Source organism: Mustela lutreola, chromosome X (assembly GCF_030435805.1).
Source record: "Mustela lutreola isolate mMusLut2 chromosome X, mMusLut2.pri, whole genome shotgun sequence".
NCBI lineage: Eukaryota > Metazoa > Chordata > Mammalia > Carnivora > Mustelidae > Mustela > Mustela lutreola.
This window is the reverse complement of record NC_081308.1, coordinates 112,504,574-112,531,320: the sequence shown is the minus strand read 5'-3', so window position 1 is coordinate 112,531,320 and position 26,747 is coordinate 112,504,574. Positions and strand designations below refer to the sequence as shown.

Sequence of the window (26,747 nt, the reverse complement as noted above, 5' to 3'; positions counted from 1 at the left end):
CAAGATTTATTTATTATTATTTTTTTCTAGAGAGAGTAAGTGAGCATGCAAGCCAGGGGTGGGGGCAAAAGGAGAGGGATTGAGAATCTCAAGCAGACTCCCCACTGAGCATGGAGCCCATCATGGGGCTTGATCGCAAGATTCTGAGATCATGACCCTAGCCAAAATCAAGAGTCAGACTCCTAGGGCGCCTGGGCAGCTCAGTAGATTAGTGTCTGCCTTCATCCGGGTCATGATCTGGAGTCCTAGGATCCAGTCCCACGTCAGGCTCCCTGCTCACGCTTCTCCCTCTGCTCTTCACCATTTGTGCTCTCTCTCAAATAAATAAAATCTTAAAAAAGAAAAAGAGACTCCTAACCAACTGAGCCACCCAGACACCCCACACACCCTGTTTTGCTGAATCATTTTCTGTCTTAGACCTGATCCAGAATCGTGAAATCTTTTCCAGAGAGTGCAGTGATCAGATCAGCACCTAATATTCCCAGGGTGGAAACAGTGTGGTTTTGTACAAAGGGGGATGACCCGATTGATCATGAACCACCTTCTCGATGCAGCTTGGAATAAATGACCCTTGCTGGTATATGTTTCCCCAAACACAGACAGGGAGCCGGAGAGGACAAGTAATGTTGGGGGCTGGGGACATTTGTCCCCCAACTCCATCCCTAGCCCCACCCTTAGATTGTAGCTCTCACATCTGTCAGGACCTGGGGTGTCTATTCTAGAGATCTCCCTTGGACAGAGACTTTATATGAACTTAATTCATGAATGCCCAGACCTGTGGTAGAATCAGAAGAAGAGCTAGGCCTTGGTCCCATGGATTGGACGGCGCATGAAATAATTAAAGAGCAGTTCAAGCCTGTGTGGTGTGACGAGATCTCGTGGTCAAATCTGGGCTATCAGCATTTCGAAAAGGGGGCTCCATAGCTGTGCACTCTACTTCTCAGGGTGTAACCAGCTCCATGGGTCTGGGGACCTTGGTGGGGACCTTGCTGTATGGGCATTATTTGATTAACCAAAACAGAGCAGCAAGGGCATGGCTGGCCTGAGAAACTCTGTGAATGAGCCTGGAATGTTCCCTCAGGGGACCATGAGGAGACCACTGGGCTTCAAGCCCAGGCTTGAGTTGGGAAATCATGGGAAACAAGGCTGAGTAGGTAGGGTGGGGTCAGACTGTGAAGGACCTTTGGAAACCAAGCAGATGAGTTCGGACTGTAAAGCTCGGCCGAGTGCAGCTGGCATGGCCACGGCCAGATCTGAATGTGTGCCCTGGAGTAGGAGTTGGCGCCAGCTCAGAGGGAGGAGCTGGGCAGAGGCAGGGCTGTGACTGGAACTTCATCTCCCTCACATCCGGTCAGTGGGCTTTCTGCTGCACCCGGCCTACTTGTTAGGTTTCGAAGGCTTGCACGTCCACTCCATACAGCTTCCTAACGGGGCCCACAGGCGGGGGGAGTAGGTGGTAAGGGCCAGATCGCTCTGTGGCTGGTGGTGTGAGGTAAGGCAGACCACTGAGAATACCCACCTGCCTCACAGACCTGCTGGGCTGCCCCACGGTTGCCCCGGAGACACTCTCTAGACTAAGACAAGGGTAGCTCCAGATGGCCTTTGTCAGAGAAAATGTGTTAAGGAGAGAGGCGACACATTAACCTACTATCACTCACTAACACATTAACATTAAATGGTTTGTGATTTCAGAGTGGTGGGGAAGTCATTCCAGGGGAGCAGGGATGGTGGCCTGCTACTAGGGTCAGTCACAGGAGCTACGGGTAGCACGAGGTCTGTAGTGGAGTGGGGGCAGGAGGCCCAAGACTGGGAGAGCCATGTGACTTGGTATGCCTGTGGTTACATAGCCCATTAATGGCAAAATTGCCTTAGCAGAGGTTTTCCAAACTTTCCCACCAAAGTGCCCCAAACCATTGATTTATATCCTAGAGGCCATTTTCATTGATTTATCAGCAAGCAACATGGAAGCTCCTGAAAGATGCCCTGGGTTGGGAGTGTGGCTTCGATTCCTGCTGTGTGGCTTGGTCGGCTTTAGCAAGCAGGCCCTGGCCCTGTGAGACCTGCTTCTGGACAGGTCAGAATTTACACTTTCGGGATCTTCGCCCAAAGTGCCACAAGGTGTGTCCGTCACCTGCAGCGTGTTCGTTTGCCTGCTGTCCCCATCCCTGTCTCCCTCCTTGGTTCAAACTTATTTGATGGAAAAACCTAAGCCCTTGTGTCCCCCGGGAAAGTCGTTGGACTTGCTCAGTGGTTAGCTCTGGCCTTATCCCAGCCTTTGGTGTGGGGATCATGAGACTCCGAAGTAGGCATGGATTGGCCGAGGCTGTGCCCACAGATTCCCTAGCCTTTCCCCCTCCACCACAGTCAGCCTGTGGCCCCTCATTCTGTCCCACCTTGAGCTCGGACAGTTTACAGTACTTCCAGTTAGAAAAACAGAAAACCTGCTTGTGCTCTCAGAGCCTAGCCTTGCCGCTGCTCATCTCTTGGTGGTTGAGAACAGAAGAGCCGTCAAGGCCTCCAGGCCAAAGTTATCCTTCTCAGTGACCCAAGCACCTCATTCCTGTCCCCATAGCCTGCAGATAGAGATGATGACAATGTACAAAGAATGCATGCCCTCCCCCAGCTGGGGCAAGGCGGATAAAGCGCTATGAATATTCAGGTTTCACTCTGGCAGGCAGCAAGCCTTCATCCACACCCCCTGCCGGCTAGGGGTGAAAGGGGGGTTCCAGATTATAGTGCCTGTAGTGATGAAACCACAGCAGGTAGGGCCCTGGGGAGGCTGTCTGGGCTGGGCGGGGCAGGGCAGCCAGCTGGGTGAGGCCCAGATTCCCCATGCTGATAAGGCAGCCTGTAAACACCCAGCAAGGGGAGGGGGCAGAGGGCAGGCGACCAGATGGCAGGAGAAGGGGGGAACCGGAGCCCAGGGCTAGCGGCAGGAAGTGGGGCTTGATGTGGAAACATCCTGTCCAGCGGGGGCTAGACCAGTGGCCATTAGCGATCACTCCCTCCACCAAGGAGGCAAGTTCAACACAAGGTGGGGCTGCCTGGGCACTAGGCGGAGAACCTGGTACTCCACATTGCCAAAGGACATGATAAATGGGTCTCTATTATGGGTTCTTCTATCCCTGAACACTGCTGGTGGGGGGAAATCAGGACTGAGCTCCCCACATGCCAGACCTTGGGGAAACTTAGTAGTGGAATTGTCCAAGAGAATTTGACTCTTACAGGAAAGTCCTGGTCGTCACTATCAGTGAGGAGCAACGATTGGAACGCCCAATTATGTCTAGAACCTCCTGTAGCCCTCTGAGAAGCAGCACATATTTGACACACCTTTTTGTTCCACCTTGGAGGACTTTCTAATTAAAACCTCAGGGGGTCTTGCGGTGCCTGGGTGGCTCAGTGGGTTAAGCCTCTGCCTTTGGCTCAGGTCATGATCTTGGAGTCCTGGGATCGAGTCCTGCATCAGGCACTCTGCTCAGCAGGGAGCCTGCTTCCTCCTCTCTCTCTCTCTCTCTGCCTGCCTCTCTGCCTACTTGTGATCTCTCTCTCTGTTAAATAAATAAATAAAATCTTAAAAAAAAAAAAAAAAAAAGAACCTCAGAGGGTTGGAGCTCATGGGGCCTTTCGCAAGGGAACACCAGACTCAACTGCTTGACTTTTCAGACGGGGACACTGGGATCCAGAAAGGGGCACTTGGTGATGCTCATGGCAGACCTAAATTGAAGCCCGTGGTCTATAGCATTTTCCACTGCCTACCCTGTTGCTTTAGGCCCAACCACCAGCCCGCATGCATGCAGGTGGCCCTGCTTTGCACACTCGCTCAGCCTCAGCATTTATCCTTGCTTAGGGCCATGGGGAGGCTGATAGAAGAGATCCTCAAAATCAGAAATTGGACATCTGGAGTGTGGCCTGAACTGCTCTGTCAACTTGCATGTGGCCTTGAGTGAGCTGCTGCCTCTCTCTGGGCCTCATTTTTGTTTGTTTGTTTTAAATAACGGTTTAGTTAGGGGCGTCTGGGTGGCTCACTTGGTTAAGGGTCCGACTCTTGATTTCATCTGAGGTCATGATCTCAGGGTCGTTGAGATTGAGCCCTGTATCAGGCTCTGCGCTGGGTGTGGAGCCTGCTTAAGGATTCTCTCTCTCCCTCTGCCCCTGCCCCCCCAAATAAAAAAATAAAAATAATAATGAATAGCAGTTTAATTCAATTTAATTCATTACCATACAATTAAGTTATATACTCAAAGTATACAGTTCATTGGCTTCAGTATATTCACAGAATTTTACTTCCGTCACTACAATACATTATAGAATGTTGTCATCACTCCATAAAGAGACTCTGTACCCATTAACCAGTCACTCCCCATTTTCTGCCAACCTCTAGGCCAAATAAGAGATATTTGGTACAGATATATTTTGGGGAGAAAAAAACCCAGCAATCGGTTAGGTAGATGGGATAACCCAGCTTACCGGGAACTTAGGAAGAGAATCTACCTCAGTCTACCTTGAGAAGAATAGGGTGGGCCTGGCGATAAGCCCCTGGCCATGGGCCTGCCATCTATGAGGTGCTCAGGGCTGACTTTCCATAAATATTTGAATAAACATGTGAATCAGTACCCCGAGAGATAAGAACCCAGACTAACATTATGTGTAAACTGAGAGCAAGTGTATATTTATGGGGCAGGGCCATGACATGGCCACCCCAGGTCTGGATCCAGGAACTCTCTGGAAATGGTAGGCCCCTTAAGGTGGAATAGAGTCAGCGTCCTTCATCAGTAGAGCTGGAAGCCTCCCATTCCACTTCCCCTTCCTTCATAGCTGGCTCAGCTTTGTCACCATTTTGGTGCAGACTTGGCCCAGAATGTTAGGGATCACTTCTTCGATAGAGCTTTGATTGGGATTGAGGCCGTAGAGGAGGGGGTGGGTCACAGACCTGGGAAGCTTTCGTTGAAGGAGCATCACAGAGGTTCTGAACCTTCAAAGTTGTGTGTTGTGAGTGAGCACTGAGCTAGGGATCTGAGCAAATGGTCACCAGCATGGGGCCGTGGGGAAGGCCTAGACTTTGATATCGAAGGCACACAGCCTGGGTTTGAGTTCTGCCTCATTTATTTATTTATTTATTTATTAACTAGGAAAATAAATTTTGTCCAGAGGTATGGGCAGATGTCTAGTCTTAGAACTTCTGGAGTTGCTTCTTGGAGCCGGCAGCCTTGCTGACCTTCAGCACGTTGAAGAGCACAGTCTTGCGCAAGGGTTGACACTCACCCACTGGAACAGTATCACCAGTCTGGAGGTCCCTGAAGTGGGGCACTGGTGTACAGACACGTTCTTGTGGCATCTCTCACAGCAGCTGCACTTTCGGATGTAATGGGAGTAGTCTTGGTGGATGACAGTGGTCCTCTGCATCTCATTTTCATCTTGGTCAGGTGGAGACATTAACAGGAAAGGGTCATTTCTTACCAGCATAGTCGCCCTTAGTGGCCTCCTTGGGCATCTTGAAGCCCAGACTAATGTTTTTGTAATATCGCAGGACTTGAGTTTGTTCTTGCCAGTTTCTCCAAGCAGGACCCTCTTCTTGTTTTGAAAGACAGCCAGCCGCTTTTGGTAGGCACCCCTCTGTTCGAACATCCACCATCTTCTCCGCCGCCTGAGAAAAGGTCTGCTTCCATTCTGGACGGGCGGTATGACCTTGGTCATGTTACCTAATCTTTTCTGAGCCTCACTTCTGCTGTTTTTAAAACGGAACTATTAAAACAGGATTATTACCAAAAGAGATTTCACTGAAAACAAAGTTCAGAGAGCATAGTAGTTGGAAATAAACCTGGGTTCTGTCCCCAGCTCTGCCAGTGACTAGCTACTTTGTAAGGATGTTGTAAGAATTAAAGGAGATAGCCTAGATGAAGTGCTTGGCACACCGATTCCACAGCTTGTACCCAGCAGGTATAAATCCCAGCCACCTTCCCTGCGCACCACCCTGTAATTTTTTTTTTAAGATTTTATTTATTTATTTGACAGACAAAGTTCACAAGTAGGCAGAGAGGGGGAGGGGAAGCAGGCTCTCCACTGAGCAGAGAGCCCTATGCTGGGCTCCATCCTGGGACCCTGAGATCATGACCCGAGCCGAAGGCAGAGGCTTCAACCACTGAGCCACCCAGGCGCCCCCACCCTGTAATTTTTACAGTTTGGCCCCTTTCTCCAGATGCAGAGGGAACAACTTGAAGTGCTATCAGAGGGCGCAAAAGAAAATCTTACCCACATTTACACAATACCCACACCCCTCTGCTCCTCCCCCAACGGGCCCATGGTGAGGCCACAGTGGCCACACCCACCATCCCAGGCCCAGCACTAGCTCAGATCTGTGCCAGCCCCACAAGCACTTGCCCTGAGCTGGCACTGATCTCAAGTGCTTCCACCCCCTCCACCCAGACTAGATGCTCTTTCCAAACACGTGCCACCAGCTTTGAGTCGGGCTTGTAACCAAACCCTGGGCCTGGGTTTGCACTCCAGATGTAGGGAGGGGCTGGCAGAATCCCAGGTGCATATCCAGATGTTGTCTCCAAGGCCTTCTTGGTGTCCCCCATGCCAGCTGTGGATTTGCAGTATTTACTCCAAATTGCAGGGCTGAAGAAGCAGGCCTGTGTGGGGCCCTATCACTGGGGCACTGGGTCCTATTTGCCCTGGGAGGGGTGTGTGGAGGGCGAGGGGATGGGGAAAAGAGAGACTCTGTCTTGAGACAGGAGGCGTGCCCGGGCAGGGCTCTCGGCCGAAGTCGCAAGAGGATGACCTCTAGAACTGAGAGGTATCAAGACCATCTTCCCATCCATTTTTTGTTGGCTCACCCAGTACCATCATGTCTAGGGGTTCTCTTAGCTTTTCCTACTGCTGCTTGGACCTCACAGAACAATATTACCATAGGGGGGACCAGAAAGATTGTGTCTTTCCACTCCTAGGACCCCATCCCAGGCATCAGGGCTTCTAGGACTATTACCATGTAATTGTAACCTGTCCTCAGGAGGACCGGCAGCTAGGCAGAGGTCCAGGGCCTCAGGCTTCTACTGCTCCTCTGACCCTTTGCCTTGGGAAGGCCTGGCAGAGATGGTCACATGCCTGCAGGATCCCTGTTGGGCACATAGCCCCAGTGCTAGGAGCTCCAACCTTGCAAGGGCAACTGGGAGGTATTTACAAGTACAAGTCACGACACCGAATCACTAGCAGCTCTGGAATGTGATAGCTTCCTGTTCCATCACCCAGAAAATGCCGCTACCCTTGACCCACATGTACTGTAATACTTTGCTCTCCATTGTTGTCTCTGTCCATTGGTGCTGAGGACATAATTATGCAAAATTGTCAAGTTGCTTTCAGTGTCACCTGCCCCTCCCAGTTAACCCTTACAGTCGGCCTGCTTTCTCCCAGGCTCTTGCCACAGTCCATCCCTCCATCCTGAGCCACCCGGGGCTCATCCTCAGCCCAGGTGGACATTGTCCTGAGCACACAGTCCAGTCTTTTCATCCAGTCCTGGAAGGCCAGGCTCATTCTGCACCCGCTTCCTCAAGGCGATAGCTAAGTAAGGTGATAAACCCACTTCTCCTCATCCTCTAACAGGAGAGGGTTTGGCGGAGACAGCCCCAGCTCCCTCCCAGTCCCAAGTCCCCCAGCCCAGGCAAGCTGGCAGTGGAGCTGTTGGGGCGTCCCCTTGTGTAGACAGCTGTCTCCTCAGCCTTCCTGTGAGGGATCCTCCCCCCTCCCCCGCAGGGCCCCTCCCCTCTCTGCACTCTCTGACCTGTGTGGGGCAGGGGCGGGGCAGGAGGGCCTGCAGGCCCTGAAGGGGAAACTGCTGAAACCCCTGGGACAGGAAGTGGCAGAGAGGGGCTGTTTCCTCTGGCAGAGCAGGGGTGCGGTGAGAGCTGGCCCTATCCCCTACTTGACTGCTTGTCTACGTGGGTCCTGGGAGGCTGGGGAGAGCTGAGCACCCTTCTTTCCCTTGGCTCCGCCCCCACAAAAATGGATGCTTCTGGCCCACCAGGTCAGAGGGGCTGGGGAGGGGGCATGGCTCTCAGAGGAAGCCATCTCTATTTTGATGGGAGAGGACTTCAGAAAGAAGGGCAGACAGGTCAGCGAGAAGGGAAGGGTGGGGAGGGGCAGGTGAGTATGGGGTGAGGGGGGCCCACAATGGCAACGGAAAACCACAGTTGGGCAGGGGAGCCTTCTGTAAGCTCTTAACTCTGAGAGAAGATCATCAGGACTGTGTCTGCTCAGAACTGTGTGAGTTGGAAATGCAATAAATTGCTGACTTGTGACTCACAGGGCTAGAAAGGGCCTTAGACCATCCAGTCCAACCCCCTCACTGGGCAGCGGAGGAAACTGAGGCCCACAAAGCTGAAATGACTTGCTCAAGGTCCCAGCATGGGCAGAGCCCGGTCAGGATTTTCTTTCTGATGAAAATCTGCCGAGTTTGTGTTTGTGGTTCCACGCATCCTTCCTGGTGCTCCTGAGTGCTCCATGACGTTCTTCTCAGAAATGAGCTTAATCCATCCATTCACACTGGAGGGGAGTGAAGCCTTTAGTCCAGGAGCCAGTAAACTTTTCCTGCAAATGGACTGTAAATATTTTAGGCTTTGTGGCCCATAGGGACTCTGTCACAACTCAACGTACAATGCAAAAGCAGTCAGAGATGATTGGAAAACGAATGAGCGTAGCTGCACTCCAATAAAACTTTATTTGTGGACAGAAATTTGAACTTCGAATAATTCTCATGTGGCATGAAATATTATTCGTCTGTTTATTTTTTTGTCCTAATCATTAAAAAATGTAAAAGCCATTCTTAGCTCATGGGCCATCCAAAATAGACAGTGGGCTGGATTTGGCATGCAAGCCCTAGTTGGCCAACCTGTACTTCAGTAACTAAGAAGTAAATCGAAGGTGTCGGGAGGAGGGGGAGAGAATATACTTGTTGGGGAGGAAGCAGGTAAGGCTGTGAAAAGGAGGTGACATTTGCTTCAGATCTTGACCACTGTGTGGGAATTGGAGCTGCAGAAATTGGGGAAGGGCACAGCAGGCCTAAGGCATGGTGTGAACAAAGGCACGGAGGTGGGGAAGTTGCTGCAAAAGTTAAATGTGTTCTGCACATGTGTGGCTTCATTGTTATTTGCCAGCCCTGGGTCTTTGGCTGCTGTCTGTTCTCACCAGAGGAAAGGGTTGGCTGTATTGAGGACACCGAGAGACAATGAGGAGGGGAAGAAGAAAGGTCACCTGGGAGTCATAGCAACTGGCTGTGTGAACTTGGGCAAGTCATTTTTCCTCCCTTGGGAGCTTGGTGTTTGCAGTTGGATGATAGGACGGATAAATGCCCTGATCTTTCAGGTCCCTTTTAACTTTGATATCCTGGGACTCTGAGTCAGGAAGAGGCTTTGAGTAGTGTGGGTGAGGGGGAAGGAGGAACCCCAGGAGTCCGTGGTGACATCAGAGCTGAAGCTGCCCACACCCTGATGGGCTGTTTTTCCACCTCTGTCCTGCACGCTCCCCTGTGTGCAGGCAACACTGGATGGTCCTTTGCTTTTGTTGGCCTGGGAAGTGGCCAGTAGTGGTGGGGCGGGTATTGGGGGTGGACATTTGGAAGGGGCACCCAGGCAGGCAGCGAACCCAGCCCAGCCCCTGCCGTCTGGGGGATTCCCAGACCTGAGCAAAGAGTCTCCGCATCAGTTTCTAGGACACGGGCTGGCAGGGGCCTTGACAAAGAACACTGTCCCTTCAATAAAAGTTATCTGACTTAATATCCTGTTGGTGCCAAGTCACAGATTAGCCCCGCTTCTAAAAAGCCCACTAATGAATTTAATTAGTCTCTGGTCAGTGTTTCCTTTTTTTTTATTTTAAAGATTTTTTTTTAAATTTATTTGACACAGAGAGAGAGATTACAAGTAGGCAGAGAGAGAGGGAAGCAGGCTCCCCGCTAAGCAGAGAGCCCAATAACGGACTCGATCCCAGGACCCTGAGATTATGACCTGACCAAAGGCAGAGTCTCACCCCACTGAGCCACCCAGGTGCCCCCTGATCAGTATTTCTGTTACCCCCCCCCCCATGGAAGCAAGCAGGCCTTCCTGGGGGCAAGGGTGGGGTGTGTACCGTTTGAGGCCACCTTTCATTCATCACATGCCACTTTCTGCCACAGTCTTGTATCTGGGATGGCAGCCTCACTGGCCAGGCCTGCTCCTTTGACCACTAAAGGCCTGTAGAGGTCCCTCCTGCTGATGGTGTGTGTGTGGGGGTGGGGGGCAAAATGACTCTCCAGGTCTTCTTTTTTTCACCTGGGTTTTTCAAGATAATCCCAAATTCAGAGTGGTCCAAGGTGAGCTCATCTTCTTGCTGTATTTCCTGTTTCCATCACTTCTTATCTTTTAGCAGCCTTTACAGTAAGAGCAGTCTCCACATCTTGGGGTCCCTACAACGACTGTATTACCCTATACTCTGCCATTTGATTCCCTTGGGTGGCTCTGGGCCTCACCTCCTGGGTTCCAGCTGCCCTACCGGGTCTCCTTCCACCTACTCCACTCATACACTCAGACCAAATGGATCTGCCTAAAGAACTGCTTGCCTTAGGCCCCTCCCTTGGTCTAGAATCTCCAGGAACTCCAAGTAGCTATGTTAAGTTCAAATTCCACCACCTGGTGGATCTTGGGCCTCTGCACTTACCCAGCGGATTTCCCTGACCTCCCAGCCAGTCTCTCTCCCCCATAGCCAAGCTGGTTTCCTCTCTGTCCCATGAGGTTTATGGTTGTTGGTCATGTCCTCCCTCGCCTTCGTCTCACCCCGTTATCTCCATGTCCCTGTCTTCCTGTCCATCCAGGTAAAGAGATGCTGAATATTTGACGAGTGAGTGTAGTCAAAAGGACGCAAATCAGACCAGGAAATTGAAAAACGTGTCTGAGACTAACAGCGAGTTTTCACGTGCATTAACTCACTGGCCTTGCACGACACCCCTTTGAGCTAGGGAGGATGTCCCCGTTTCACAGAGGAAGAAGGTCACCTGGCCAAACCCCAAGGCAAAACTGGATCTTCTCACGGAGAGGATCATGCCCTTATGATCTGCATAACTTCTGGGGTCCCCTCCTAAGCTGTAGCTGGCGGCCCACCATACTGGGGTTCAGTAGCTGCTCTGGACTAGGCTTTGCCTTCTTTTCTGTAGCATATTCTTGTATTGATCTGGCTTCCTCTTCCCAGAAGAGCTTTGTGACTCTGTGGGCAGGTCCCTGGAGCAGTAGAGATGAGGATGTGGTGGCCGCAAGCACCTCCAGGGGGTGCTCTTTGGGCTTTCTCAGGCAAGGCCCCTGGGAGTCAGCTGGGGAAATAGGTTCACTTTGTCAGTAACCCTTCCCCCCACCCCCCCACCCCGACCCTCCTCCCCTGCTGGGGCTTCTGTAGAGCTCTTGCCACATAACCACAACCTCAAGGGCTGGGGTGGGGTGAAGGTGACGAGGACTGGGGACTGGGAGCCCCTCTCCAAGCAAAGCAGCCTGTCCCTCTCTGCGGGGGGGGGGGGGGGGCAGCCCCTGCCAGGAGCCAGCCTCTACTACACCAGCAACTGGAAGCCTCCAGCCCCACCCCGTCTATGTTCTGGAGCCAACGGGGGACTTCCGGGGGCTTCACGGGGGCCCTAGGCCCCCTTTGCTCTCTGGGAGGTCACCTGAAACTCATCTTATGGATGAGTGATTTTTAATTTCCAGAGTGCTTTCCCACCACCGTCTTCATTCACCCGAGACTCCCCAGTGAGCATCTGCTAAAGCTGGCTTAACCCTCCGCCCTCCCCCACTGTAAGGATGACAGAAAGCACAGCCCAGAAAGATGGCTGACTTTTCCAGGGTCTCACAGCTGGTTGGGATACAGCCAGGAGAGAGGGGGCTTCCTTCCTCCTCCCTGCAACCTGGACAGCGCCCACAGTGGGGCGAGCTTAGGGTCTCCTGGAGAGAGGGTAAGGGGGCTGCCCCCTCCTGCAGCCCTAATCGCCCCCTCCGCTGGGACAGCTCAGGGCCTGGGAAGGTAGAGGGCTGCCAAAGGACGAGGGCAGTTTGAGATGAGCTCTGGGCCTCCCTCACCATCGGAGCTGTGGCAAGCCCTACAATGGAGGCAGGCAGTGACCCAGGGCCAAGGAAGGAAACTGGGTTTCTTGTAAATAAGCAAAGAGAAACCCCAACCAACGGGCCTTGCAAAACCTTTATTTTTTTCCTCCCCCTTCCTGATTTCATCTCAAATGGAGGGGATGGTGAAAAGAAAGGAATAGAGGAGAAGGAGCTGACAAAATAGTTGTGGCTGGGGCCCCTTCACTGGGCGTCTGCTCAAGGAGGAGGGCTCTGCTCGCTGGTCAGAGTCAAGGCTGTGGGGGAGTCCCACGGTGGATTACTTCTGCTCAGTCCGTGGCTACAGCCTGGACCCCTGGCTCTGGCCCTCTGGCTCTTAAATACAGCCCACTGGTCACGTGGGACAGCATGCAAATTTGCTTCTGGATGACTATTAGCCAGAGGAGGGGCTGTTTTTAAGTAGAGGGTACAGCTGTTCCTGGGGTAGTTTCCATTTTGTTTGTGGTTGTGAGGGAGGGGCGTTGAGAGAGTGGGAAATGGCATGGAGGAAATTGTCACTTCCTTTCCAGAGAATTCCAGAAAGGTTTCATGGAGGACTGGGTATTTCAGGAGTGAGGGCTGGCTCTGAGAGGATGAGGAACTGGAGAAGGAGAACTCTGCTTTGTGGCCTGGCTGACCATCAGCCCCCATGTTTCCTGGCGTGCGTGGAAATGCCCCGGGTGTTACTAGCAATTCTGTGAGAGCCACTGGCTCAGCTGACCGGGTGTAGATTTAAACTCGCTCCACAGAGACCGTGGATGTGGCTTTCACATAGGGGCTGCTTCCTCTATGCAGAGGAGTCCAGTTGGGTGGGTGCTGGACACCGCCTGACGTGCGCCAGTGACAGCCCCAGAAAGGGTCTGTACATCTGAAGGGGCCCAGCTGTGATGACGCAGGAGCAGCTCAAACCACTTTTATTTGGCTATTTTGGTTTTGAAATGCAGTCAGAACCACAGGGAGCCCGAGGTGTGCATTTGCAGTCGCTTGCTTGCTCCCTCCTGTGGCACGCAGTCGCTCACACACGGTGTCAGGGGCCATCTGCTCTCCAGACACTGTGCTTTCAGTGCAAGTAGGACAGGCCCTGGGAGCCAGGGATCCTGCTGTGGCCTCCAGGGGAGTGAAGGGAGTGGAGCTCTTGCCACCCTGGGAGCCGACTCTGACTGGAGCCAGCTGTGATCTGTACAGGGATGGGGCGGGTGGGGAACTTCCCAGGCACGTCTGTGACTTGAACCGAGTGTCTGTGTGTACCCACCTAGCACCCTGCTCACCATCAAGGCGGTGTCCGGGGCTCTAGGCCACTGAAGCTGTGTCTCAGCATGTCTGTGAGGACACTAGGGAGGAGTGCCCCTGGTGTGGGCCTCTCTGGCCTCCAGCAGGGCGGGCCTTCTGTGGTGGTGGTTTTTTTGGTTTCAGGTTCCTGGGAGAGGGAGGTTATTTTGAGGGACTTAGTTGGGGGGTAGTTCACTCCTCTGCTGGGGAGAGTGAGTGAACATGCAAATGAGCCTCTCCCCACCTCTCACTTTCAAATCCTCAAACATCTGAGGGGGGAGGGGCAAACTTTCTGGCCTGGAAGGTTCCATGGTGGGGCTTGGATGGGAGTTTTCTTAGCCTTGGCCAAAAACAGGATGGCTACTTCCTAACCCCTAGCTGGAGGTTTGAGGTTTGGACAGAACAGGACACCAGGCTCAGCCTTGGGTGAGTCTCGCAATGCCCCCAACCCTGGGTCGGCAGAACCCGCACCAACCAGGTCCTGAATTTAGATGCTTAGATGTGTGGACACTTAAAGAATGCAGTCGGATTAGTCTCTTCTGCTATTGCAAAGCTCTCTGCACCTATGGCCAAGGCGTCCACCCAGTACGGTGTGGGGCTGCCTTTTCTCCTCCACCACCTCCATATTCTGTGGCTGGTGCATTTTTCTTCCCGGGAAGCATAGGATCTTGGCTTTTTGGTGGCCTGGGTAGTGGGAAGCAACAGTGGCAGCCCGTCCCAGCCCCCCTCACCGCAGCTTGCTGGAGCCAGCACCAGCTTGGCTCTGTCCTCCTCCTCCTCCTCACCAAGGCAGGCGTGGAGGAGGAGGAGCCCAAGATGGAGTTTTGTGGCGCTGCTGGCCTGGCCAGGGCAGCCCTTTGACACACACAGGCCCTCGTGCACACATCCCCACGCTTGGGGCACACGAGCACACCCTGCACGCAAGTAAATCTGTGGTGTGTTTGCACACCCACAGTGACAACCCCCATGGTAAATTACAGTGCAGACCTACACAGCTGTAACACACACACACACACACACACACACACACAGAGGGCACACAACACCCACCCCACAACCCATGTATACAGGGATATATGTTTTTTAGAGAGGGAAGGAGGGGGAGAGGCAGAGGGAGAGGGAGAGAGGGAATGTTAAAGCAGATTCCCTGCTGAGCACGGAGCCTGCGGGCAGGACTCAACCTCACAGCCCTGAGATAGTGACCTGCGCTGAAATCAAGAGTCAGATGCCTAACTGACTGAGCCATGCAAGTGCCCCACGTGGATTATACTTCTTGCCCAGAAAATACACCTCACCGGTACTGACTGACCAGTAACATTCATTCATTCGTTCGTTCGTTCGTTTATTAGTTCATTCATGTGTTTGTTCTGCGAACATAAATCGAGTGTCTGCTACAGGCGAAGCACAGTGTGGGGTGCTAACGCTTTGCTGATGACCAGCATAGTCGTCCTTGCCTTCAAGGGAGCCACTGCCTCATGGGGGAGGTCAGGAAGGTGCACGGAAGGTCCGTAGGCAGAGAGCACCAGTGAACTCGCCAACGTGAAGTGCTGATCTGTGAAAACAAGCGGGAGATGAGCAAACCTGGAGGGAAGGGCTGCCTCGGAATGACGTCGTTGCGGGGAGAGGGGGCAGACACCAGAGTTTCGTGTTTAGACAAAGTGGGATTAGGTGAAAGTGATCCCTTTCATTTGATTAGTATGAGAATGCTTCCTGGGGGCAGACAGCCGGCCTGAGGGAGGGCGGGGAGCTGCGGAATGCGGGCCTAGGGGCGCTTTGGCTAGAGGAGACAGACCTTCCAAGCATAAATGGCCCTGGGAGGCTTCTCAGGCGGGCCACCGGAGACCGGGTCCTAGGCAGGGCCTGGTCGGGGTAGGGTGGGGTGGGGTGGGAGGGGTGGGACTCGGGCCAGACCGAGTTTTCCCCAGGGCCTCCTCTTCGTCCTAGCAGGGCTGTCTCATTCACCCAAAGGGAAACTCAGACCCGACAGGTTGAGTGGAGCGACTTCTTGAAGTTTTGCGTTGGGGGGCCGGTGGAAAGGTGCGGGGGTGAGGGTGGGGGTGGGGAGCAGGCGGAGCCAGCCCTGTGGGCTAACGGAAAGGAAGTGGGAGAGGCCTGGGTGTCTCCTGTGGGGGAGAGCGGTCATCAGAGAGGTCACCCGTGGTCCTCTCCTCCCTTTCCTCCCCTTTTCCCCCTCTCTGAAGTTCCTCATTTCTTTCCGGGCCAGGAGAAGAAGGCTTTGCCACCCTGGCACTGCCAGACCTGGAGGGAAGGTGTGTCAAGGAGATAGGAGTCAAATGTGTCGCTCCTGCTGTGGTGCGTGGACCGAGTTCTTCAGGCATTCGTGGTTGCGCCGGGCTGTTTGTAGACCCACCCTATGTCCACACACACGAGGATACCATTAAAAACAACCCTAAGGGCCAAAGCTGTGGTACCTGGGGGTGGCAGGCCCCGTGATCGAGAGGAGAGGAGTAGAGCAGGCTAGCAGGAGGGCCGTGGGGGTGGGAGCTAGGCTTCGGGAGGTAGGCACTGGTCGGCCACAGCAAACAGCTGGAGGCCCCCGGCGCCCCGGCAGGTGTCTAGGGGGCATGCTATCAGTGCCTCACGGGGGACAGGGTAGATGTGTGGGCTGCAGCAGACAGATTTCCTGGAAAAGGTTGGGGGAGTGCCTGAGCCAGCCCTGGAGGATGAGGAAGGCTCTGTGGGCCCCTCCCGGAGCTGAGGCTCCTCTCAAGTTCCCAGGGTGACAGTTCAGTCTTGAAACTGAAAGCAAAGCTCAGGCAAGAGCGTGAACCCACACAAGGCACAGAAGCCATCCTCTCCAGCGGGGGGGGGGGGGGGGGGGGGGCAGTGGTGGCCGGGTGGCGATAAATGCCCAAAGCCTATGACCCACCAGTCCCTCTGTCTCAGGGCTCTCTGGGGGACGTGACCAATTCTGAGAGTCCCCACCCCTGGAGAAGGGTCAGACCTGCGCTGGCTTGCTGGCATAACACCCCACAGTGAGACGCTTCTTCCTCTACAGACTCTGCCTTTCGAAGCTAAGCGGCCACCAGTTCCAAGGTAGAGGGAGCCAGGCAGGGTCTGGAAGAGCACCTGGTACCCCCATGTGTCCCTAACCCACAGCCTCCCCTACAAGATTCTTTCTGAGCCAAGGGAATTTTAAGAATTCATGCTACTGTCCCATCTATAGGGACGGATGGAGTGCCCTGATTTCCCCTGTGGCCACACCCTGGGGATTAATCTTCAGGGTGGAGAGAGCCCAGAGTCCCTCTATCTATCACCTCTGAGGAGGCAGGAGAAAACACAGAAGGAGGCTGTGTGTCTTCACAGCCAGCTCAGGTGTGGACGATATTGACAGACCCACACCGAGGCTCGGCCACTTCCCACCGGACGCAACTCAGTTAACTTACTCCTTTTCCTGCCCCCTTTTTTTTTAACCTGCTTCCTTTCTTCTCCCATCATCCTCCCCTGTTGGCAGTCTGGCTGTTGGCTAGACATCCAGGAAAGTGCCTTACTCATTGCCCCTGTCTCTCCCTTCTCCCTAGGTGACTCCCGTGGTTGGCCCAGCCTTAGCATGCAGCCTTGAACCTGGCATAGGCCACCGCCTACTCCAGCTCTCCACACCCCTTATTTTACTGTGGCTCGGGATAGAGGCTCTAAGTTCCAAGGTACCTGAATAGCATCTCCTGGTCAAGAACACCCCCGCAGCTCCAGAGGGCCCTGTGAGTCCTGCTGTCAGCTCTCTGAGAAGACAGTATGGCCATTACCTTGCAGCCCAGTGACCTGATCTTTGAGTTTGCAAGCAACGGGATGGATGATATCCACCAGGTATGGCCCCAGAGAACACAGCTCGGTTGGCCAGGCGGATGATCAGACAGACACAGACAGGCCGGCAGAGAGCAAGCTAGGCAGCACCCCCCTACTAGCCCTCCGGCAAGTACTGATCAAGTACCTACTAGGTCCAGGCCATTGGGTCTCTGTGCCAGCCAAACAGTGCACCTGCTCGTCCCTCGTGCGGCCAGTCAGTAGTCCCTGGGCGGTCATTCCATGTGCAGTCACGGGGTACCTGCTGTCACCAAGCCAGCCGTACGGCTGCAAAACACAGTGTCTAGGCTGTCAGGCGGTGAGCAATGCGGGCTGAACGCAGAGGTACACACAGACCCTCATGCACATGTCTACCCCCTTCCCGTCACCTGCAGTGTCACAGTGAGAAAGTTGCCGGGACAGCCACATAGTGAGCATCAGCTCTCCCAGGTGGCCCCATAGGGCAAAGACCAATCCCTGGCTCCTTCAGACTCATGTCTCTAGCCTGGTTGATGGGCCCTTCCAGAACCATCTTTTCAGCCTCAATCTGAGGATGCAGATCTGGAAATGCAGTTCTCTGGTGGGGGGAAGTGAAAAGGAGGACAGATTTGCAGCACTTGGGGCCGCGCCACTCCATATCTTGCTCTGTACTGGGGCTGAGAGAGCATGTTTTCCGTGCACTTGACTGTACCCACTGGATGGTGTCTTGGCACACCCACTGTGACCCTCCACTCCTGTCCTTCCACAAACTGGAGAAGAGGCAGCCAACTACGGTAGAAGGACCAAAAGATTAAGAGTCAGGAGTCCTGATTTCTTTCTTTCTTTTTTTTTTTTAAGATTTTATTTATTTATTTGACAGAGAGAGATCACAATTAGGCAGAGAGGCAGGCAGAGAGAGAGAGGAGGAAGCAGGCTCCCTGCTGAGCAGAGAGCCCAATGTGGGACTCGATCCCAGGACCCTGAGATCATGACCTGAGCCGAAGGCAGCGGCTTAACCCACTGAGCCACCCAGGCGCCCAGGAGTCCTGATTTCTGATCCCAGTTGGGATGCCACAGTATCACGTGGGCAAGTCCTGTCCCTACCTTATCTAGCTGCCGTCTTCCCACCTTCACCAAGAGGAGATCCAGTTGGATTATTTGTAATAATACAATACAGAGAGCCTAATACTAATGCTCTCTGTGCTGAATCCTCATGGGGACAGAAAACTTTATCTGACCTCTAGTGGCCTACCCAAGGCTGCCCCCTAGTGGGCTCTGGGCACATTGTACTTTCTATGCCGCTGGGTCTTCACCTAAAGTTGCTCTCTTACCTAACACCTGTGGTGTGCCAAGCCTGGCGGAAGGCACCATGGGAAGAGAAGGGGAGAAGAATTTAACCACACTGGGGTTCTCGATACTACTAGTCTTTTTTTTTTTTGCCTTTTCTGGTCTGCTCAGCAACTGTCACTGTTCTTTATGGGGGCTCTTCTTCCCTCCTGATCCCATGATCCCACACCTGCCTCTCCACCCTCAGCAGACAGCTTCTGCTTCAATTCACAGAAAAACTCAGAGCTAGGGACACCCTCTGTGTACCTCCCTTCTCCCTTTTACTGATGACATCACTGTTCCTGTTTCCTTCCCGCTGCTGACCCGGGACAAGGAAATGTCCTTCTTCCTTCCAGTGGTATCTCCTACCTGTACTTAATCTCGTCTCTCCTGCCTCCAAGACCTCAAACTGTTGGTCACCTCTAGTGTCTCTCCCTTAAATCCTTCAGACCTTCCAGACATTTCTCCTCAACCCAGAACATCTTCAGGCCTCCCCAGCCCCAAAACACTTTCCCTTCTACCTACCTCCTTCAAAAGACCACCTTCTTAACTCCTTACTGTTCATCAGCACAGTCTCCACCATCTGTGCTTACATGCTCACCTCCTTTCTCTCCCTTTTTTAGGAAACCATTTGTATTAAAAGATGTGTCTTTAATACAAAAAAGTGTATAAATCATATGTATTTATGTATATGTATACATTATATATGAATAATTATAAAATGAACATCCATGAACTCACTATCCAGGTTAAGCAATAAAAGCATTACTAGTCTCCTCGAAGTCCCTGATACCGCAAACACTCAATGAGAGCTGACTCTACACTGGGCCCGTTCTATACGCTTTATGTGCATTGATCTGTTTACTTACCCCTCTCCCCCGTTTTATAAATGAGGAAACTGATGCCCAGCAAGATTAGGTAGCTTTCCCAAGGTCCCACTGCTAAAGTAGCAGAGCTTGGTTTCAAATCCAGGACATCTGGCTCTAGATAAGGACAATCCAATGGAATTTCCTGAGATATTAGAAGTGTTCTGTATTTGTCCTGTCCAGTATAGGACCACTAGTCACAAGAGGCTATGGAGCACTTGAACTATGGCCAACGCAACTGAAGAACTGGACTTTTAATCTTGAAAAAATTTTAGATTCACATTTAAATAGTCACCCATGCCTAGTGGGCACCATATTGGACAGACAGCTCTCAACTCCATGGCCTCGGCCCTTCCTCTCTGAGATCCATCGTCCTGTGTTCCCTGAAAGGCCTCCAGCCAGGGTGACTGTTCAGTGGCTGAACCCAATGGCATTTAATCAATTTTTATTTTTCTGCATCCTTCAGGAGCATTAGGCAGAACTGAACATTCTCCTTCTTCTTCATGAAAAAAGAATTAAAAGCCACATAAAAGAAAATTTGGAAAATACAGAAAATTTGAAAGAAAGGGAAAAAAGTCACCCAAAGTCCCGCAATCAAAATAGAATTCTTATAAACATTTGTTATAATTCTTCATATACATAATTTAAAAAAAAGAGTTGCAGGGTGCCTGGGTGGTTCAGTCAGTTAAGTGTCTGCCTTTGGCTCAGGTCATGATCCTGAGGTCCTGGGATCAAGCCCTGCATTGGGCTGACTGCTGAGTAGGGAGTCTGCTTCTCTCTCCCTGCCTCACATGCACTCTCTGTCTCTCTGTCTCTCAAATAAATGAATAAATAAACCTTTTTTTTTTTTAAAGACAGTTACAACCACAGTCCTTTTTTAAAAAAAGATTTTATTCATTTATTTGAGAGAGAGAGAGCACGAGCGAGAGAGCACAAGCAGGGAGAGCAGCAGAGGGAAAGAGAGAGAAGGAGACTTGTCACTGAGCAGAGAGCCCTACATGGGCCCAATCCCAGGATCCTGAAATCATGAACGGAGCTGAAGGCAGCCGTTTAACCAACAGAGCCACCCAGGCACCCATAGTACTTTTTTTTGAAAGAAGTTTGCTTTTATTTATTTATTAATTATTTATTTACTTCAAAAAGTAGAGCACGAGCAGGGGGAGGAGCAGAGGGAGAGGGAGATGGAGAGGGAGATAACCTCATGAGCACAGAGCCCTACACAGGAGCCCTATCCCACAACCCTGAGGTTAGTACCCAAGCTGAAATCAAGAGTCGGACACCCAACCGACTAAGCCACCCAGCCGCCCCAATCACACTCCTTTTTCATTTAGCTTTGTTTGATTAGAGAACAACTATGCCCTCCAGGGGTCAAATTCTCATCCTGCTCATTGTATCCACTCGAGGGGATTTTGTGTCCACCCTTTTGAGCTCTTGGACACATATTTTTGACTCACTGATAGGTATCTCCATGTTAAATATCTCAAAAGTACCTCAAACCCACCATATGCAGGCACTGTCCCCCTTCTCTTTCTCCACAACCCTGCTCCTCCTCCTCCTCCACATGAGCAGTGTACCCAATGAATCAAGCTGGAAATTGGATCCCTCTTCCCCATCCAGACAGGGGCTGGGTCCCAACCTCCCACCTCTGTAATGCCTCTGTTCTTCCGTCTTCATTGCCAGAGACTGAACCCTCAGAGGTGCACAGAGCCCCTAATCTTGGATCCCGAGCTCTGACTGTAGGCTGAGCCCTTCACCCTCACCATTGACTAATCCTTTGCCACTGGCCTGCGAAGGAGCCTAACCATTCTCATAGACTGAGCGCTAACCTTCGCCATGGATTAACCCAGAACTACAACCAATTAAAACTGTCTGCTCCTGATTAAGTGCAGGTGGTGCAGAGCTACCCCATCTCTGTTCATCAGGAAGCTACTCAAAGCCTCACCTAGTGAGGTTGGACCCAGAGCAATGTCATCCCATACAAAGGACAGCCCCGGGGGCTCCAAGAATGAAGAATTGTAAGAAGGGCCGGATTTTTTTTTTTTTTTTTCCTGGCAGAGGCAGGTGAGCTTTAAACCAGATCCCTATCTTGTCCATAGCTGGAAGACCCCTCAGTGTTCCCAGCTGTGATCGTGGAGCAGGTGCCCTACCCCGAATTACTCCATCTGTACTCAGGACTGGAGCTGGACGACGTTCACAATGGCATCATAACAGACGGGACCTTGTGCATGGCGCAGGATCAGATCCTGGAGGGCAGTATTTTGCTGACAGGTTTGTTTCATTCCTGGGCAGGGGAGTGTGGAAGAGAAAGGGCTTCTGTCTTCAGGGACTGTAGTAGCCCACAGTGGCTTTCAGTGACCCCATGCAGCAAGGGCAGAGCCCCAGAGTGGGGAATTAGATAGGGTGGTTAGGACAAGCAAAAGGTCGTACCACCTCATAGAGGAGGAAACCATCCCAGGGGATCCGTGGTCTTCCGAGATGGTGCGGGACGTGGAAGCGTAGAGGGGGGACTGGCTGGGGTGAGTGCAGAGAAAAGGTGGGGAGTTGCAGTAGGCGGTGCGCTAGCCCTTCCAAGTCCCTCAGCTCGTTAGCACTGTTCTCTGGGCTGACCCTGATGAGCTCTCTGCCCCGGCCCTGAGCACTGAGGGAACTTGTTTTCTGCTCACCTCGCACCCCACACCATGGAACCTGGATCCAGATGACAATGAAGCAACCTCACAAAGCATGTCAGCCACTGAAGTCTTGCTCAATGTCGAGGCTCCCAACGACATCCTGGATGAGAAGCAGATCTGTAAGTGTGAACCCTGGTGCCTTAACTCAAGGCAACAAAAAATGCCCTTTGAAAATATCACCTCCGTGCACTGGATTCGCAAGCATGCGTGCCCACAGCCACTGATGGCTGCTTAAACAGGCTCTTGAGCTGGGGCAGGAATGGTGCGGGGGCAGGGGGCACTGGAGACAGGGAAACAGTAGACAGGGAGAGTTTCCTTTTCCAATTTTTAAGTTGTGGTAAAATACACATAACACAAAATTGACTACCTTCACCATTCCTCAGTGTCCGTTTGTATTGTTGGGCAGCCATCACCATCATCCATCTCCAGAACCTTCCATCCTGCAAAACTGAAACTCTGTGCCCATTAAATACTCACTCCCTATTGTCCCCTCCCCTCATCCCCTGGCAGCCACCACTCTACTCTTTGTCGCTATGACTTGAACTACTTACTATAGGGACCTTAAAGGAGACAGGAGTGGAGTCACACAGTAGTGGTCTTTGGGGACTGGCTTATTTCATTTAGCATGGCATCAGGGTCTGTCCATGTTGTAGCATATGTCAGAAATTCCTTCCTTTTTAAGGCCGAGTACTATCTGCCAGGGTGGCTTCGGTCCCCTCTGCTCTCTTGCCAGGGCCCCCAGGAAGACTATGCAGGGTGTGGATGATTTAGAAATGTGCCAGGCTTGGAGCTCACCCCTCCACCTCCCGAGAAGGCCCCCAGGGCAGGCTCCTGGCCCAACTCCCCCTCAGGCCTTTGCCTGACTCATGGACAGGAGGACTTCCGGCCCCTCCTCCTCCCGAGGAGGTGCTGGGATCCCGTTGGGGAAAGAAAGCCTAAAGCTGCCAGTTAAGAGTCCCAGCACTTCTGTTCTTTCCCTGTCACTAACGTGCACTCAGGCTTCAACAAATACTTACTGCATGCCTCCACGTGCCAGGCGCCAGCTTGCTGTGTGACCTTGGACACGTGCCCTGGCATCTCTGGATCTCAGTTTCCTTATCGGGAAAGTGGAGGAATTGGACTAAATGATACCTGAGGCGCCTTCCCATTGTAAAACAAGTGAATGACGAAATCAAGGTGGCCCTTTACCCTGGGTGTTGCCTGGAACTTCCCCACTCCCAGCAGTGGGCTGTAAATGTGGCAGCCGTGATTGGGGCCAGCTCGTGGCCACAGCCCCGCAGAGGTTTCCTCTCCTTGTGGTGTGAGACACGTGAGGCATTTTTAGGGGTATCCTGTATCTGGGGCCGTGGGGGCCAGCTCATCCATCCTCCCCGGGAGTCCCCCATCCTCTGACGTGCCGGGAGACCACACTCCTGCCCTGCACTGGGCCTCAGGCACCTCAGGCCTTTCTCTTTGCAGTCAGCACCTCCGAAATGCTTCCGGACGCAGACCCTGCTCCAGCTGCCCCTCTGCCCAACTATCTGTTTCCTGTCTCTGAGCCTGATGCCCTGAACGGGGCAGGTGACACTGATGACCAGGAGGGGCACTGTCTAGAGGAGAAGGTCCCCAGAGAGGAAAGTGCCAAGAAGACTGGAAAATCAAAGAAGAGAAGTAAGAGAGGAGAGAGAGAGAGAGAGAGAGAGAGAGAATGTGTGTGTGTGTGTGTGTGTGTGCAGTCAAATGCTCTACCCCTGAGCTATACCCCCCGTGTGTGTGTGTATGTCTGTCTGTCTTCAGGGGGCTGCAGTAGGAGGGGGCAGGTCGGTGAGACTGTCCGAGGTGAGTGGGTCAAGGCTCATAGACACATTTAGAGGACTGCTCTTTGGTGTGACAGGGATGGATGAAAAGTCCTTCTGTACAGCCTGGCCTCATTGGTTGGCCTGCCCAAACCATGACGTTTCCCACGCTGCTCCTATCAGCCCAGCTTATGTGTAAACTCGTGCAGAAATGCTGAAGATCCCAAATGGGTTGCATCCTAGTCTGGTGTTCAGATACCAGGCTTGACCCCTTGGCCAGTCCCTGGCCGTCTGGGGCCCTCTGCCTGTAAAAGATGCCTCGTGCAGTGTGCTTATCTTCCTCCTCAGACCTTGTGGAGCTTGTTCGAGAGGACTTTGGGCTTTCCCAAGCCCCCAATGTGATTGATTTACTCAGGCAAGGACTGCCCGATACTGCTTTGTCACTGTGGTGACCCAAACCCCAGTCTCACGCTTACCTGCACGACAGCTGCACCTTTAGGCTGCCTTCTCCTTTCCAAAATCAGGCCAGGCGGGTTGGGTTCATCGAAGGGTGACTCATTCGACAGCACTACACTTACGGCCATCCGGGCAGTAGAGTTCTGGTGCATCTCTGGGGCCCCAGCAAGAGGGCGGGATATTGGGCAGGCGCAGGAACGCGCAGGCTGGGGTTGCAGACAGGGATCCTGGGCCTCTGGCCCCAGTGACCTGGTTCTTCGTTATCCGCCGTGGCACCCCACTCGGGAGCCTGCACTGGAGCCCTCCGTATGGTCTCAGCCTCATCCTGCTCCCCCCCCCCTTCTCCTCACAGTCCGGAAGACAAAGGGCAACCGCAGTACCTCACCGGTCACTGACCCCAGCATCCCCATACGGAAGAAATCAAAGGATGGCAAAGGTAGGGCTGGGAGTCAGGCCGGGTGGGAAGGGGGTCGGGTTGCCCGGGTGGCTCCTCACCACCTGGCCCTCTGCAGGCAGCACCATCTACCTGTGGGAGTTCCTCCTCGCGCTTCTGCAGGACAGGAACACCTGCCCGAAGTACATCAAGTGGACCCAGCGAGAGAAGGGCATCTTTAAGCTGGTGGACTCCAAAGCTGTGTCCAAGCTGTGGGGAAAGCAGAAGAACAAGCCTGACATGAACTACGAGACGATGGGGCGGGCACTGAGGTAGGAGCTGCTGGGGCGCTGAGTCCCTGCCCTGGGGGCTTCACCAAGCTCTTCTCCTCCAAGACGTCCTTCCTGCTTTAGGGTCTGCTGATGCTCGGTGCTGCTTGCCTCTAAGCCTGTCCCCAGACACCTTCTGGGAGGCACAGTCCCCTCCCTCTTACAGCTCCGTCCTAGCTTTTTCTCTTTTTATAGAGAAGAGCCTTTTGGGGCCTCCCATCCCCACGAAGGGCATTCTGCCGGCCAGAGGCCTAGGGAGGCAGACCTGAGTTACCCGTCATTGGTCTTGCAGGGCTGGGAGACCGCCGAGTTCCCCACCAGCCCATCCTTCACTCCCCCCTGATTCTTTGCCCCAAAGCAGGGTGGGGCTAGCATTTGAAAGGGCTTTTCATGGCCCTTCGTATCCTCGGCAGTTGGGGGGGGTCCTCAGAAATTTCATTAAAGCCTTCAAAGTCCAAGAGTTGGCTTTACCCCTTCCCTTGACTTGAGACTCGCATCTGGCTGGCAGGCCAGCCTCCACTGCCCGCTCGCCCTGCCCCGGAGGGCGGTGTGTGCCTGCCTAACTCCCCACGCCCTGCCCTCTGCCCCCCAGATATTACTACCAAAGAGGCATCCTTGCCAAAGTGGAAGGGCAGAGGCTGGTGTACCAGTTTAAGGAGATGCCCAAGGACCTAGTGGTGATCGAAGACGATGAGGAGAGAACTGAAGTCACGGCGGCCTCCCCTCAGGCCTCCACTCCCTCAACCTCCTCCACCACTACCACCCGACGAGCCAGCTCCAGGGTCTCGGCTAGAGCTGCTCCCCAGGGCAAGGGAGGCCCTTCCTGGGAGAAGCCAAAGGTTCAGAATGTTGGCTTACCGCCGTCTGCGAATCTGGAATTGGGACTGTCTACAGATGAGGAGATCCCCACTACCTCTACTGTGCTGGCCTCTCTCCCAGAGAGCCAGGCCAGACTCACCAAAGCCGTGAGGTAAGGGCCCCAGAGTCGTTACATGTCTTCCCAGAGTACCTCTGGTCCGGTGGGGTTGAGATGTTCTCAACCTCTTGCCGAGTGCTGCTGTATCTCCAGTCTCACGGGAACCTCACAGAATCCCTGGGAAGCCAGTGGAGTCCTTGTTGGTCAAGAGAGGAAAAGTGACTTGCCCACGGTTGCACACCAAAATAATGGCAAAGCCAGCCCTTGATCTGTGTGGCGTCTGTCACCAGCTGGGGGGTGTTCCAGTTATCTCAGAGTGCTCCCCCAACTGTCACCAGAGCCCTCCGTGTCAGGGCCCATCTCCCCTAGCCCCCTCCGCTGCAGAAAAGTGGCAATGGAGAACGTGACAGAGATGCCCGTTGTGCTTCCCTCAGGCCCTCCAGAGCCCCCTGGAAAGCTCTTGCTGCTGCTTGTCCAGGTGAAGTGTCTCCACATTTCCCCTGAGAAGGCCGGGTTTGAGCTCTGTGTGTGTGGCACTCAGTGAGTGGGCTGGCGCGGGCGAGGTGCCCTTCTGAGGGGTGGTGAGGAACAGGAGCTCTGGTGTCAGAAGGCCTAGATGTGGGTGCCTGCGACTAGCTGTGTGGCCTCGGGCACATTACCTAACCTCTCTGTGCTCCCATTTCCTCAAGCTGCGAGATCAGATTATTAATCTTACTCAGTGCGTGGCTGTTCAGAAGACGGAGAGAAGTACCACATGTCGGTCCTTGGGGCTGATTCCTGACCTCTACTAAGTGCTCAGCGGACGTTCGCTGATGCAGCAATGAAGAGGACACCTCCAGCCAGCTCTGTCCCTCCTGCGCCCTCCTCCCCACCCCGCTGGGAGA

At 53.2% G+C, this 26,747-nt stretch overlaps 1 protein-coding gene and 1 pseudogene across 3 annotated transcripts in view; one reads left to right on the top strand and one right to left on the bottom strand.

Annotated features, from left to right (window-relative positions):
• Positions 1–26,747, top strand: part of ELF4 (E74 like ETS transcription factor 4) — a 41,817-nt gene that overhangs the window by 10,579 nt on the left and 4,491 nt on the right. For 2 of the 3 annotated variants that reach the window (XM_059157046.1, XM_059157047.1), the window contains exons 2-8: positions 16,916–17,198; positions 21,442–21,613; positions 22,041–22,133; positions 23,473–23,664; positions 24,598–24,681; positions 24,758–24,950; positions 25,540–25,917. In XM_059157046.1, coding sequence (XP_059013029.1) covers positions 17,127–17,198; positions 21,442–21,613; positions 22,041–22,133; positions 23,473–23,664; positions 24,598–24,681; positions 24,758–24,950; positions 25,540–25,917 — 1,184 coding nt within the window. In that variant the 5' untranslated portion in view covers positions 16,916–17,126. The remainder of the gene's footprint in view (positions 1–16,915; positions 17,199–21,441; positions 21,614–22,040; positions 22,134–23,472; positions 23,665–24,597; positions 24,682–24,757; positions 24,951–25,539; positions 25,918–26,747) is intronic. The other variant, XM_059157048.1, reaches the window with a different exon arrangement.
• LOC131821069 (small ribosomal subunit protein uS17-like) lies at positions 5,171–5,694 on the bottom strand (annotated as a pseudogene).